Source organism: Carcharodon carcharias, chromosome 1 (genome assembly GCF_017639515.1).
Source record: "Carcharodon carcharias isolate sCarCar2 chromosome 1, sCarCar2.pri, whole genome shotgun sequence".
NCBI classification, from domain to species: Eukaryota; Metazoa; Chordata; class Chondrichthyes; order Lamniformes; family Lamnidae; genus Carcharodon; species Carcharodon carcharias.
In genome coordinates, this window is record NC_054467.1 from 60,082,879 (window position 1) to 60,097,948 (window position 15,070).

The 15,070-nt window shown below is 53.8% G+C and overlaps 1 protein-coding gene across 2 annotated transcripts in view; it reads right to left on the reverse strand.

Annotated features, from left to right (window-relative positions):
- The window catches only part of LOC121280220, a 365,957-nt gene that overhangs the window by 158,130 nt on the left and 192,757 nt on the right, over nucleotides 1-15,070 (reverse strand). Inside the window, exon 6 of one of the 2 annotated variants that reach the window (XM_041191994.1) lies at nucleotides 7,054-7,151. The exons of the other annotated variant lie outside the window; for it this stretch is intronic. Coding sequence (XP_041047928.1) covers nucleotides 7,069-7,151 — 83 coding nt within the window. The 3' untranslated portion in view covers nucleotides 7,054-7,068. Of the gene's footprint in view, nucleotides 1-7,053; nucleotides 7,152-15,070 lie in introns of those variants that run through there. 2 annotated transcript variants of the gene reach the window in all.

Below are 15,070 nucleotides of genomic sequence, written 5' to 3' on the forward strand. Positions count from 1 at the left end.
ACCCGCCCAGTGTGGAACACGAGCGGCAGTGCTCAGCGCTGCCTCTGCGGGGGAGAGTGGGGAGGAGAGTGAGCGGGCCTAGTGTGAACTTTGCGCATGCGCGCGAGTGAGCGCTGCAGTCTCCCTGAGGCAGCTCCGTGCCTCAGGGAGATGAAGCGCTGTTTAAAAAAAAAAGCAAATAAAACTGTCATAAAACATGTCCTCTCATGTGACTCTGAAAAATAAAATATTTACTCGATGTTTATTTGCTTTAGGAAAACTCATTCCACCTGTGGATGAGGTTTCCTAAAAAATGTTAAGGCCACTTGGTCTTTTTGCCTGCCCGCCAACCGTTAGGTTGGACGGGCAGTGTAAATTTGAATTTAATTATCTTAATGGCCTTAATAGGCCTTTCAATTGTCGGCTGGCGCATGCCCACTAAACGAAATATCGCAAGACTGCGCAATGACATCGGGATGCTTGTCCGACGTCATAACACGTTACTTTACGCTCGAGCGTGTCAGGTTCGCGCCTGCATGCCAAGCATATTATTCTGCCCTTTATCTCCAATTAATTACTTATAAAATTGCATTTGCTGTTGTAATGTAGGCAAATATGGCAGTCAATTTGCACACAGCAAGATCCCACAAACAACAAATTAGATAAATATTAGTGGCATTGGTTGAGAGAGGGATAATAAGCAGGATACCGGAAGAACACTTTGCCCTTCTGAAATAATGGCATAGGACCTTTTAAGTCCACTTGAAGAGACAGACAAGACCTTGGCTTAACAGTTCATATGAAATGTTTTCTAAGGACACTTTTCTTGTGCTAAACTCATGGAATGCTCTTAACAGTTTGTTGCATATCAGCATGTTTCATATAAACATTTAAATAGTCAATCATGTGCTAAATACTTTGGTCTGATAAAGGTCATATGAGGTGCTTTTTTACGAAATAGAATAGAGCTTTGCACGATGGAAACATATATTGGAAACTCAGTTGCATAAGTTAACAATATTTTCTTTCCACTAATTCCCGATATGCTCTTCTGTTATGTAAAGCTCAGAAGTTGGGTGTGTTAATTCTCAAAATCTACCTCAATATTAATGCAAGTTGTTGCTGCTGACAAAACTAAAGAAAGGATGTGTTTCTAATACTATGTATAATTAAGCAAAGCGTTCTCGTTACTGTTATACCTCCAGGCATAGGAAAGCAATGTCCACAAAGTTCATCTAAGGATTAAAATAAACTACCAGCGTACTTTAGTCTATTGTGATGTGTGACTTGATGTGAAACGTAGAACTGATTATGGCAGTCTGGTATATAGTTGTGACAGGGAGACAACTAGATTGTGTCCTGTCAACTGGGATAAGCTTTAAGTCAGCACTATTGTCAATAAGATGTGTTGGAATGCAGAGACAAAAAATACCAAATGATTTGCTTTTGATGAGAGACATAAATAAGTTGGAATGCATTGCACCCATTTTTTGGATGCGTCAATTACTCGGGCACAAAGTATAACAATTTCTGGGTGCAAGACCGAACACCCACAATATGTCTCTCGCATAATGGCTGTCATGTTGGTCCACACTGTTTTTACATGTCTTTGGCAGCTGATAAAAGCATTGGCCCAATTCACATATGGAAAGGACCTTTCACCTGTTCCTTGAGCACTTTTTGTCAAAATCTAGGGAGGTGTTAGGAATACTGTCCCCATAGTAGAGATCCTGTGGCTACGTGACGCTGTTGAATTCAAAATTGAGAGTTGTTGCAATGCATCCTATAGATAGCCATTGTGTTTACACCATTTACTGTGATATTCATTGCAGAGGGATTTCAGAGGAGGGAGGAGCAGTTATGGTGGAAACTCTAAGTTTCCCCAAACACCATTGAGTTAAAATGTCACAGAGTGTGTGGGTTTTTTTTGTAAGCAAGTTCTCTACCCAGAGCCCAGCCTGAGCGACAGCCTGATTGACGGGCTTGTTTGCCAGTCAGGTTAGAATGGCTCCATAAAAGTCCACAGTTGCAAGGCAGTTAAGTTTTATTGTTGTTGGGGGAGAAATCCCAGGGCAGTTGGAAAGATGTGATTGGGGTAGGGGTGCAACTGGGGTATGGGGGAGAAAATTCTTCCACCTGTGATTGCTAAGGGGTGTTGTTCAGGGAAGACCACAGGAGTATCCTGATGGGAGGGTGACAGGGGGATCATGCAGGTGGTAGGGGTGTACTATAGTTTACATGTTAGCAGTGGAGCTTGCAGAAAACACTCCGGGCCCACAGATGGTGATGTAAAGGTACTTAGCTGATGGATCCGGCCCCTCTCAATCCTTTCACCCATGGCTTGAGATGCCTGGTCGACAAAAATAGAAACACCGTAAAAATGGAAACACACTGCCTCCTTTATGATGAACTTGCACAGTTTGGTTGCTTCCCCCTTGTGCTGTCTCCATGAAAAGCAAAAGTGGGCAATTTCAAGGAGGGTTTCTGCTTCGGATTTTTAAGATTTTAACCTCCAATTGATCCAAACCCACTCGTTTTTGGCAGTTAAAATGGTGGAGAAGATGGATATTGAGTAAGCTGTAAGAGCTGTATTTGGCTGGGTGAAAATTGTTCGGCTTTTTGTGGATAGGGTGCAGGTAACATGTTAGATCTTCAGGGTTGGGATCCTAGAGGCCAGGGGTGGATCAAAAGGCTCAGAAGGAATACAGTAGGGGCTGTGGAGATATTGGTGACTGGGCATATGGTAGGAAGGTCGGTGGGGGCAGTCCTAGAGGTTGGTGATGGATGGGGAAGGTCAGTGAAAGTTGGGGCCAGCAGTGGAATTCAGAGATCAGGGGTCTCAGGACTGGGAGTAATGGCAGTTGGGAGGGTGATGGTGATGAATACTTACTTTTTTTATTTTTACAATGTGTAATGTTGCAGTGGAGATCTAAAGTAAGTGTTATACCCATTATTTGCATCTGCAACAATCTTCAGCCAGAAGTGCCAAGTGAATGACCCATCTCAGCCTCCTCCTGAGGTACTCAACATAACAGATGCCTGTCTTCAGCTAATTCGATTCACTCCACGTGATATCAAGGAACAGCTGAAGGCACTGGATACTGCAAAGGTTATAGGACCTGAAAATATTCCGGCAATATTACTGAAGACTTGCCGTGCCCCTAGCCAAGCTGTTCCAGTATAGCTACAATGCTGGCATCTACCCGGCTATGTGGAAAATTGCCCAGGTATGTCCTGTACATAAAAAGCAGGACAAATCAAACCCAGCCAATTACCGCCCCATTAGTCTGCTCTTGGTCATCAGTAAAGTAATGGAAGGGGTCTTCAACAGTGCTATCAAGCAGTACATGCTTAGCAATAATCTGCTCACTGATGCCCAGTTTGGGTTCCATCAGGGCCACTCAGCTTCGAACCTCAAACACAGCCTTGGTTTAAACATGGACAAAAGAGCAGAACTCCAGAGGTGAGATGAGAGTGACTGCCCTTGACATCAAGGCAGTATTTGACATGCGGCATCAAGGAGCCTTAGCAAAACCTGAGTCAATGGGAATCGGAGGAAATACTCTCCACTGGTTGGAGTCACGCTTACCAGAAAGGAAGATGGTTGTGGTTGTTGGAGGTCAGTCATCTCAATTCTAGGACATAACCTCAGGAGTTCCTTGGGGTAGTATCCTAGGCCCAACTATCTTCACGGCTTCATCACTGACCTTCCATCATAAGGTCAGAAGTGGGGATGTTCGCTGGTGATTGCACAATGTTCAGCACCATTTGCTGTGACTCAGTTACTTAGGCAGTCCATGTTTCAATGCAGCAAAACCTGGACAATATCCAGGCTTGGGCTGACAAGTGGCAAGTAACATCTGTGCCACATTTGCCAGGCAATGACCATCTCCAACAAGAGAGAATCTAACCATTGCCACTTGACATTCAATGGCATTACCATTGCTGAATCCCCCACTATCAACATCTTGAGGGTTGCCATTGACCAGAAAATGAATTGGACGAGCCATATAAATACTGTGACTACAAGAGCAGGTCAGGGGCTAGGAATCCTGTGGCGAGTAACTCACCTCCTGGCTCCCCAAAGCCTGTCCACCACCTATAAAAAAAAAAGTCAGGAGTGTGATGGAATACTCTCCACTTTCCTGGATGAGTGCAGCTCCAACAACACTCAAGAAGCTTGACACCATCCAGGACAAAGCAGCCCAGTTGATTGGCACCCATTCCACAAACATTCACTCCCTCCACCACTGATGAACAGTGGCAGCAGAGTGTACCATTTACATGATACACTGCAGAAACTTACCAAGACTCCTTCGACAGCACCTTCCAAACCCATGACCGCTACCATCTGGAAGGACAAGAGCAGCAGATACATAGGAACGCCACCACCTGGAAGATCCTCCCTGAGACGCTCACCATCCTGACTTGGAAATATATTGCCGTTCCTTCACTGCTGGGTCAAAATCCTGGAACTTGCTCCCCAACAGTACTATGGGTGTACCTACACCACAGGGACAGCAGTGGTTCAAGAAAGCAGCTTACCACCACCTTCTTAAGGGCAATAAATACTGAATTGCCAGTGACACCCACATCCATGAATGAATTAAAAAAAATTAATGCCTGTTTCCAGCACAGGTAATGGAAGATGCCTAAGACCTCAAAATGGCAGGTGTCATAAGTGTGCACTTGCTCTCCACCATTTCCAGGCCTGAGGAAGCTGCACGGATGGCTCCTGGAAAATGGGTGCCACCAAGCCTAAATCAACAACCACCCCCCCACCCCCCCGCACCCCCAAATCCCTCTCTATGAGATGAGTTCTCGGCACATTGTAGTCAGTTCATTAGAACTGCTACTGAGCACCAGAGAGGAAATTCTTCTTCTCAGCAGTAACATAAAGTCATTTTGTATGTACTAGTTTAAACAAAACTAAGTTTGATGACAACTCTTGACCTCAACAACCTGTGAGAAACATTTTTTAATTATCTGTGGTTCAGTGTTTCTTCTGCTCTGAAGGGGCATAGAGTACAAGACCAAAGAGGTTATGCTGAATTTATGTACAACACTTGTTTGACCTCAGATTGAATATTGTGTACAGTTCTGGGCACCATACTATAGGGAGGATGTGAACATACTAGAGAGAGTGCAGAAGAGGTTTACAAGAGTGGTTCCAGGCATGAGAAACTTCAGCTAGCAGGATAGATTGGAAAGGTTGGGACGGTTCTCCTTGGACAGAAGAAGGCTGTGGGGAGATCTGATGAAGGTGTTCAAAACTACAAGGTGGGGGGCTGGACGGAGTAGATAGGGAGAAGCTGTTCCCGCTCGTAAAAGAATCAAGAATGAGGGGGCACAGATTTAAAGTGATTTGCAAAAGAAGCAAATGTGACGTGAGAAAAAACTTTTTCACACAACGTGTGGCTCGAGTCTGGAATGCATTCCCTGGAAGCCTGGTGGAGGCAGGTTCAACTGAGGCATTCAAGAGGGCATTAGATGATTACTTGAATAGTAACAATGTGCAGGGGTACGGGGAAAAGGCAGGGCAATGGTACTAGGTCATAAATCTCATTTGGAGAGCCAGTGTAGACATAATGGGCCAAATGGCCTCCTGTGCCGTTAAGATTCTGTGAAGTGGTCAAACAGTATGAGTGAGGTGAGGCATTAGTGGCTTTGTCAGAATCTGCATTAGTGTTGCTTTTGCAACCTGCTTGAAAATTTATCTCAAACTGGAAAATCCCAGTGCTGATTGGAAATAATGAAGAATAGGATCAATAGTTTTTAGATCAGATAACTGCCACATAATGTGGCAGACACAATCTTGTGGAATTGCCAAAAGCCAGATGATATGCAGACTCAAAAAGACATGAACAAATCTGAATAAGAAGCAAAAGATACAGGGAGCTCCACACGTTGCAGGTAGAGTCTCCCTGCAAACCACCTTTACTTTGTTTCAAAAATGCCAGGTAAAACATGCCTGGGAAATGGACTGATCAGACAACAATAATTGTTGTATGTTTGACAGCACAATGCCACATTTTTAGGATACAATTAGGATACTTCAGTAGCTAGATAGAGGAGCATAGTTTTTCATCATGACTAAACACAGGATTCTCATTTTAAGGGCAGAATCTTCTGGCTGGCGTGCGGGTGGCAGAGTCCACACGCCAGCGCTTAAAATGTCGCGTGAGTGTCCTGACGTCAGCACGCAGCATCACGATGTTTCGGTTGGCGGGCGTGCTGTGCAGTGGGACGCGCGCCCGCCATTAATTAAAGGCCTTGTTAAGGCCATTAACTCTCCAACTGACCAGGATTTTGAGGGGCCCGTGTGAACTTCGGGTCGGCGCACGGGCCCAACAGGCAGATGGGTAAGTGATTCTTTTACAAACCTCATTCAGTAGCGGGATGAGGTCTGATATAGGGTTTAAAACTTTTAATAAAGTGTTTGTGTTCTTCACTAACATGTCCCATCTCGTGAGACATTTTCACTTGAGGGGACATGTTAGTGATTTTTTTATTTTGCTATTTTTAGTGTTTCACAGAGTCTCAGTGCTCTCCCTGAGGCAGCACTTAGCCTCAGGGAGATGTGCACTCTTTCGTGCGCATGTGTGAAAAAGCTTACTCTGGCTGTTGAGGAATCCCTCCCCCTCCCGCCCGCACAGGAAGCGCATAGTGCTTCCCATCGGGTGACACGCTGAGCGGGCATTAATTGGCCCGCCCGCTTAAAATGGCGACGGGGCCCGTTTCGGCGGTGATGATCGGCTGCCCACCCACCGCCGAGTTGGTCGGGCCCGCCCGCCCATCAAGGGCAAAGTTCTGCCCTAAACTTCTGATAGTAAGGCTCCTTTATAAGGACAATAATTTGGTTTTTAATGCAGTAAATTAACGTTAACGTCTCTATCCATCAATGTACTGATTTATTAAGATCTGATACATTGTAACTACTTTGATGCAAGCCTAACAAATCTTTTATAGCCTATTCATCATTTTAAAAGCTTATCAAGTTCTTTACATTTAACTTAACAGACAGAAATTTCCCAGCCCAGTGAAGGTGGGTTCCGATGCATGCAGGCGGAAATGTCCCTGAAATTGACATCAGGTTGGAATCCCGACATTATCCACCACTTTCCCACTAACCCTGGGGCAGGATTGAGGGTTAGGAGAGAATTCCACTGGATCTGTTGGGTAAATAATTAAGAAGTGGTTGGGATAGTTACAAAGTGAGACCCAGAAAAGAAAACATTAGTATTTTGGTCATTTGATCAGATCTGAAAAGCTACAGAGACTGCTACTAGATGACAAAGTGGAGGGCAGCAGAAAGAGGAGTTGATCTAGGCGCGGTTGGATAATGGATGTCACAAAGCAGATGCAGATGAGCTACAGTGAATGTGTGAGGTTGGCACAAGACAAGACAAGTGTGACATTCCATTAGATTTCCTGGAAGGAATAACTACAAGCAGCACCAGTACAGAGGTAGTTGAGAAAGCAACAAAGACAATGGAGCATGGATTGTCTAGTCAGGGCGAACAAGAAGAGATTCCTCAGTAAGACTGAAAATCTGGGAAAGCTGTTTAAAGCTCATTACTCCGACAGCTCGCTACCCCTGACAGCTCACTGTCCCCGCTGCTCGCTACACGGACAGTTCACTGTCCGCGCTGCTCGCTACCCCAGCAGTTCGCTGTCCCTGCTGCTCGCAACCTCGACAGCTCACTGTCCCCGCTGCTCACTAACCCGAGAGCTCACATTCCCTGCTGCTTGCAACCTCGACGGCTCGCCATCCGAGCTGCTCTCTACACTGACAGCTCACTGTCACCGCTGCTCGCTACCCCGACAGCTCACTGTTCCCGCTGCTCGCAACCTCAACAGCTCACTGTCCCCGGTGCTCGCTATCCCGACAGCTCACTGTCCCCGCTGCTCGCTACCCCGACAGCTCACTGTTCCCGCTGCTCGCAACCTCAACAGCTCACTGGCCCCGTTGCTCGCTACCCCGACAGGTCACAGTCCCCGCTGCTCGCTACCCTGACAGCTCACTGTCCCCGCTGCTCGCTACCCCGACAGCTCACTGTCCCCACTGCTCGCTACCCCGACAGCTCACCGTCCCCGCTGCTCGCTACCCCAACAGCTCACTGTTCCCGCTGCTCGCAACCTCAACAGCTCACTGGCCCCGTTGCTCGCTACACAGACAGCTCACTGGCCCCACCGCTCGCTACATGGACAGCTCACTGGCCCCACTGCGCGCTACACAGACAGCTCACTGGCTCCGCTGCTCGCTACATGGACAGCTCAATGTCCCTGCTGCTCGCTACCCCGACAGCTCGCTGTCTCCGCTGCTCGCTACACGCTCAGCTCGCTGTATCCGCTGCTCGCTACACGCTCAGCTCACTGTCCCCACTGCTCGCTAGCCCGACAGCTCGCTGTCCCCACTGCTCGCTACCCCGACAGCTCACTGTCTCCACTGCTCGCTACCCTGACAGCTCACTGTCCCCACTGCTCGCAACCTCGGCAGCTCGATGTCCCCACTGCTCGCAACATTGACAGCTCACTGTCCCCGCTGCTCACTACCCCGCCAGCTCACAGTCCCCGCTGATCGCTACACAGACAGCTCGCTATCCCCGCTGCTCGCTACCCCGAGAGCTCACAGTTCCTGCTGATCGCTACATGGACAGTTCACTGTCCCCGCTGATCCCTACACCGACAGCTCACAGTCCCCGCTGCTCGCAACCTCGACAGCTCGCTGTCCCCGCTGCTCACTACCCCGTCATGTCACTGGCCATGGTGCTCGCTACACCGACAGCTCACAGTCCCCGCTGCTCGCTAACCCGACAGCTCGCTGTCCCCACTGCTCGCAACCCCGACAGCTCACGGTCCCCGCTGCTCGTTACCCCGACAGCTCACTGTCCCCACTGCTCACAACCTCGGTAGCTTGATGTCCCCGCTGCTCGCAACATCGACAGCTCACTGTCACCGCTGCTCACAAACCTGCCACCTCACAGTCCCCGCTGATCGCTACATGGACAGCTCGCTATCCGCGCTGCTCGCTACCCCGAGAGATCTCAGTCCCCGCTGATCGGTACACGGACAGTTCACTGACCCCGCTGATCCATACACGGACAGCTCACTGTCCTCACAGCTTGCAACCTCGACAGCTCGCTGTCCACGCTGCTCGCTACCCCGTCAGCTCGCTGTCCGCGCTGCTCGCTACACCAACAGCTCACTGTCCCCACTGCTCGCAACCTCGACAGCTCGCTGTCCCCGCTGCTCACTACACCAACAGCTCACTGTCCTCGCTACTCGCAACCTCGACAGCTCACAGTCCCCACTGCTTGCTACCCCGACAGATCACAGTCCCCACTGCTCGCTACCCCGACAGCTCGCTGTCCCCACTGCTCGCTACCTCGACAGCTCGCTGTCCCCACTGCTTGCTACCCCGACTGCTCACTGTCCCCACTGCTCGCTACCCCAACAGCTCACTGTCCCTACTGCTCGCAACCTCAGCAGCTCAATGTCCCCGCTGCTCGCTACCCCGAGAGCTCACAGTCCCCGCTGTTCGCTACACGGACAGTTCACTGTCCCCGCGATCCCTACACAGACAGCTCACTGTCCCCGCAGCTCGCAACCTCGACAGATCGCTGTCCCCGCTGCTTGCTACCCCGTCAGCTCACTGGCCCCTCTGCTCGCTACACCGACAGCTCACTGTCCCCACAGCTCGCAACCTCGACAGCTTGCTGTACCCACTGCTCGCTACACCATCAGCACACTGGCCCCACCGCTCGCTACACCGACAGCTCACAGTCCCCGCTGCTCGCTACCCCGACAGCTGGCTGTCCCCACTGCTCGTTACCCCGACAGCTCGCTGTCCCCTCTGCTCGCTACCCTGACAGCTGGCTGTCCCCACTGCTCGCTACTCCGACAGCTCACTGTCCCCACTGCTCGTTACCCCGACAGCTCACTGTCCCAACTGCTCAAAACCTCGGCAGATCGATGTCCCCGCTGCTCGCAACATCGACAGCTGGCTGTCCCCACTGCTCGCTACGCCATCAGCTCACTGTTCCCACTGCTCACAAACCCGCCAGCTCACAATCCCCGCTGATCGCTACGCGGACAGCTCGCTATCCCCGCTGCTTGCTACCCCGAGAGCTCACAGTCCCCGCTGATCGCTACACGGACAGTTCACTGTCCCCGCAGTTCGCAACCTCGACAGCTTGCTGTCCCCGCTGCTCGCTACCACGTCAGCTCACTATCCCCGCTGCTCGCTACACCGACAGCTCACTGTCCTCGCTGCTCGCTAGATGGACAGCTTGCTGTCTCCACTGCTTGCTGCACGGACAACTCACTGTCAGCGCTGCTTGCTACCCCGAAAGCTCACTGTCCCCGCTGCTTGCTACCACGACAGCACGCTGTTCCCGCTGCTCGCTACATGGACAGCTCACTATCCCGGCTGCTTGCTACCGCGACAGATCATGGTCCCCGCTGCTCGCTACCCCGACAGCTCACTGTCCCCGCTGCTCACTAATCCGATGGCTCACTGTCCTAGCTGCTCGCTACACAGATAGGTCACTGTCTCCGCTGTTCGCTACACGGACAGCTCATTGGCCTCGCTGCTCGCTACACAGACAGCTCACTGGCCCCGCTGCTCACTACATGGACAGCTCACTGGCCCCGCTGCTCGCTACACAGACAGCTCACTGTCTCCACTGCTCGCTACACAGACAGCTCACTGTCTCCGCTGCTCGCTACACAGACAGCTCACTTTCTCCGCTGCTCGCTACATGGACAGCTCACTGGCCCCGCTACTCGCTACATGGACAGCTCACTGGCCCCGCTGCTCGCTATACGGACAGCTCACTGGCCCCGCTGATCGCTACACGGACAGCTCACTGTCCCCGCAGCTTGCAACCTCGACAGCTCGTTATCCCCGATGCACACTACGCCGACAGCTCACTGTCCTCGCTGCTCGCTAGTGTGACAGCTCGCTGTCCCTGCTGCTCGCTACATGGACAGCTCACTGACCCGCTGCTCGCTACCCCGACAGATCACAGTCCCCGCTGCTCGCTACCATGACAGCACACAGTCCCCGCTGCTCGCTACCCCGACAGCTCACAGTCCCCGCTGCTCACTAGCCCGACAGCTTGCTGACCCCACTGCTCGCTACCCCGACAGCTCACAGTCCCCGCTGCTCGCTACCCCGACAGCTCACAGTCCCCGCTGCTCACTAGCCCGACAGCTTGCTGACCCCACTGCTCGCTACCCCGACAGCTCACAGTCCCCGCTGCTCGCTACCCCGACAGCTCACAGTCCCCGCTGCTCGCTACCCTGACAGCTCACTGGCCCCGCTGCTCGCTACCCCGACAGCTCACTGTCCCCACTGCTCGCTACCCTGACAGCTCACTGACACCACTGCTCGCAACCTCAGCTGCTCGATGTCCCTGCTGCTCGCAACGTCGACAGCTCACTGTCCCCGCTGCTCACTACCCCGTCAGCTCACTGGCCCTATGCTCGCTACCCCGTCAGCTGACTGGCCCCGCTGCTCGCTACACCGACAGTTCACTGTCCCCACTGCTCGCTACCCTGACAGGTCAATGTCCCCACTGCTCGTAACCTTGGCAGCTCGATGTCCCCGCTGCTCACAAACCCGCCAGCTCACAGTCCCCGCTGATCGCTACGCGGACAGCTCGCCTCTCCCCGCTGCTCGCTACCCCGAGAGCTCACAGTCCGCGCTGATCGCTACACGGACAGTTCACTGTCCCCGCTGATCCCTACATGGCCAGCTCAATCTCCCCGCAGCTCGCAACCTCGACAGCTCGCTGTACCCGCTGCTCGCTACACCGACAGCTCACAGTCCCCGCTGCTCGCTACCCCAACAGCTCACTGTCCCCACTGCTCGCAACCTCGGCAGCTCGATGTCTCCGCTCCTCGCAACATCGACAGCTCACTATCCCCGCTGCTCACTACCCCGCCAGATCAAGTCCCCGCTGATCGCTACGCAAACACCTCGCTATCCCCGCTACTTGCTACACAGATAGCTCACTGTCTCCAATGTTCACTACACGGACAGCTCATTGGCCTCGCTGCTTGCTACACAGACAGCTCACTGGCCCCGCTGCTCACTACATGGACAGCTCACTGGCCCCGCTGCTCGCTACACAGACAGCTCACTGTCTCCGCTGCTCGCTGCACAGACAGCACACTTTCTCCGCTGCTCGCTACACGGAAAGCTCACTGGCCCCGCTACTTGCTACATGGACAGCTCCCTGGCCCTGCTGCTCGCTATATGGACAGCTCACTGGCCCCGCTGCTCTCTACACGGACAGCTGACTGGCCCCGCTGCTCGCTACACGGACAGCTCACTGTCCCCACAGCTTGCAACCTCGACAGCCCGTTGTCCCCGACGCACACTACCCCGACAGCTCACTGTCCTCGCTGCTCGCTACTGTGACAGCTTGCTGTCCCCGCTGCTCGCTACATGGACAGCTCACTGACCCGCTGCTCGCTACCCCGACAGCTCAAAGTCCCCGCTGCTCACTAGCCCAACAGCTTGCTGTCGCCACTGCTCGCTACCCCGACAGCTCACAGTCCCCGCTGCTCACTACCCCGACAGCTCACAGTCCCCGCTGCTCACTACCCCGACTGCTCACTGGCCCCGCTGCTCGCTACCCTGACAGCTCACTGTCCCAGCTGCTCGCTACCCTGACAGCTCACTGTCCCCACTGCTCGCAACCTCGGCTGCTCGATGTCCCTGCTGCTCGCAACATCGACAGCTCACTGTCCCCGCTGATTGCTATGCGAACAGCTCGCTATTCACGCTGCTCGCTACCCCGAGAGCTCACAGTCCCCGCTGATCGCTATACGGACAGTTCACTGTCCCTGCTGATCCCTACACGGACAGCTCACTGTCCCCGCATCTCTCAACCTCGACAGCTCGCTGTCCCCGCTACCCCATCTGCTCACTGGCCCCGCTGCTCGCTACCCCGACAGCTCACAGTCCCCGCTGCTCGCTACACGACAGCTCATTGGCCCCGCTGCTCGCTACACAGACAGCTCACTGTCCTCGCTGCACGCTACATGGAAAGCTCACTGTCCCCGCTGCTCACTACCCCGTCAGCTCACTGGCCCTTTGCTCGCTACCCCGTCAGCTGACTGGCCCCGCTGCTCGCTACACCGACAGTTCACTGTCCCCACTGCTCGTAACCTCGGCAGCTCGATGTCCCCCCTGCTCGCAACATCGACAGCTCACTGTCCCCGCTGCTCACAAACCCGCCAGCTCACAGTCCCCGCTGATGGCTACGCGGACAGCTCGCCTGTCCCCGCTGCTTGCTACCCCGAGAGCTCACAGTCCGCGCTGATCGCTACACGGACAGTTCACTGTCCCCGCTAATCCCTACATGGCCAGCTCAATCTCCCCGCAGCTCGCAACCTTGACAGCTCGCTGTACCCGCTGCTCGCTACACCAACAGCTCACTGTCCCCACTGCTCGCAACCTCGGCAGCTCGATGTCTCCGCTCCTCGCAACATCGACAGCTCACTGTCCCCGCTGCTCACTACCCCGCCAGATCAAGTCCCCGCTGATCGCTACGCAAACACCTCGCTATCCCCGCTACTTGCTACACAGATAGCTCACTGTCTCCAATGTTCACTACACGGACAGCTCATTGGCCTCGCTGCTTGCTACACAGACAGCTCACTGGCCCCGCTGCTCGCTACATGGACAGCTCACTGGCCCCGCTGCTCGCTACACAGACAGCTCACTGTCTCCGCTGCTCGCTGCACAGACAGCCCACTTTCTCCGCTGCTCGCTACACGGAAAGCTCACTGGCCCCGCTACTTGCTACATGGACAGCTCCCTGGCCCCGCTGCTCGCTATACGGACAGCTCACTGGCCCCGCTGCTCTCTACACGGACAGCTCACTGGCCCCGCTGCTCGCTACACGGACAGCTCACTGTCCCCGCAGCTTGCAACCTCGACAGCTCGTTGTCCCCGACGCACACTACCCCGACAGCTCACTGTCCTCGCTGCTCGCTACTGTGACAGCTCGCTGTCCCCGCTGCTCGCTACATGGACAGCTCACTGACCCGCTGCTCGCTACCCTGACAGATCACAGTCCCCGCTGCTCGCTACCATGTCAGCTCACAGTCCCCGCTGCGCGCTACCCTGACAGCTCAAAGTCCCCGCTGTTCACTAGCCCAACAGCTTGCTGTCCCCACTGCTCGCTACCCCGACAGCTCACAGTCCCCGCTGCTCACTACCCCGACTGCTCACTGGCCCCGCTGCTCGCTACCCCGACAGCTCACTGTCCCCGCTGCTCGCTACCCTGACAGCTCACTGTCCCCACTGCTCGCAACCTCGGCTGCTCGATGTCCCTGCTGCTCGCAACATCGACAGCTCACTGTCCCCGCTGATTGCTACACAAACAGCTCGATATCCACGCTGCTCGCTACCCCGAGAGCTCACAGTCCCCGCTGATCGCTATACGGACAGTTCACTGTCCCTGCTGATCCCTACACGGACAGCTCACTGTCCCCGCATCTCTCAACCTCGACAGCTCGCTGTCCCCGCTACCCCATCTGCTCACTGGCCCCGCTGCTCGCTACCCCGACAGCTCACAGTCCCCGCTGCTCGCTACACGACAGCTCACTGGCCCCGCTGCTCACTACACGGACAGCTCACTGTCCTCGCTGCACGCTACATGGAAAGCTCACTGTCCCCGCTGCTCAGTACCCTGTCAGCTCACTGGCCCCACTGCTCGCTACACCCACAGTTCACTGTCCCCACTGCTCGCTACCCTGACAGCTCAATGTCCCCACTGCTCGTAACCTCGGCAGCTCGATGTCCCCGCTGCTCGCAACATCGACAGCTCACTGTCCCCGCTGCTCACACACCCGCCAGCTCACAGTCCCCGCTGATCGCTACGCGGACAGCTCGCCTCTCCCCGCTGCTCGCTACCCCGAGAGCTCACAGTCCGCGCTGATCGCTACACGGACAGTTCACTGTCCCCGCTGATCCCTACATGGCCAGCTCAATCTCCCCGCAGCTCGCAACCTCGACAGCTTGCTGTACCCGCTGCTCGCTACACCGACAGCCCACTGTCCCCACTGTTCG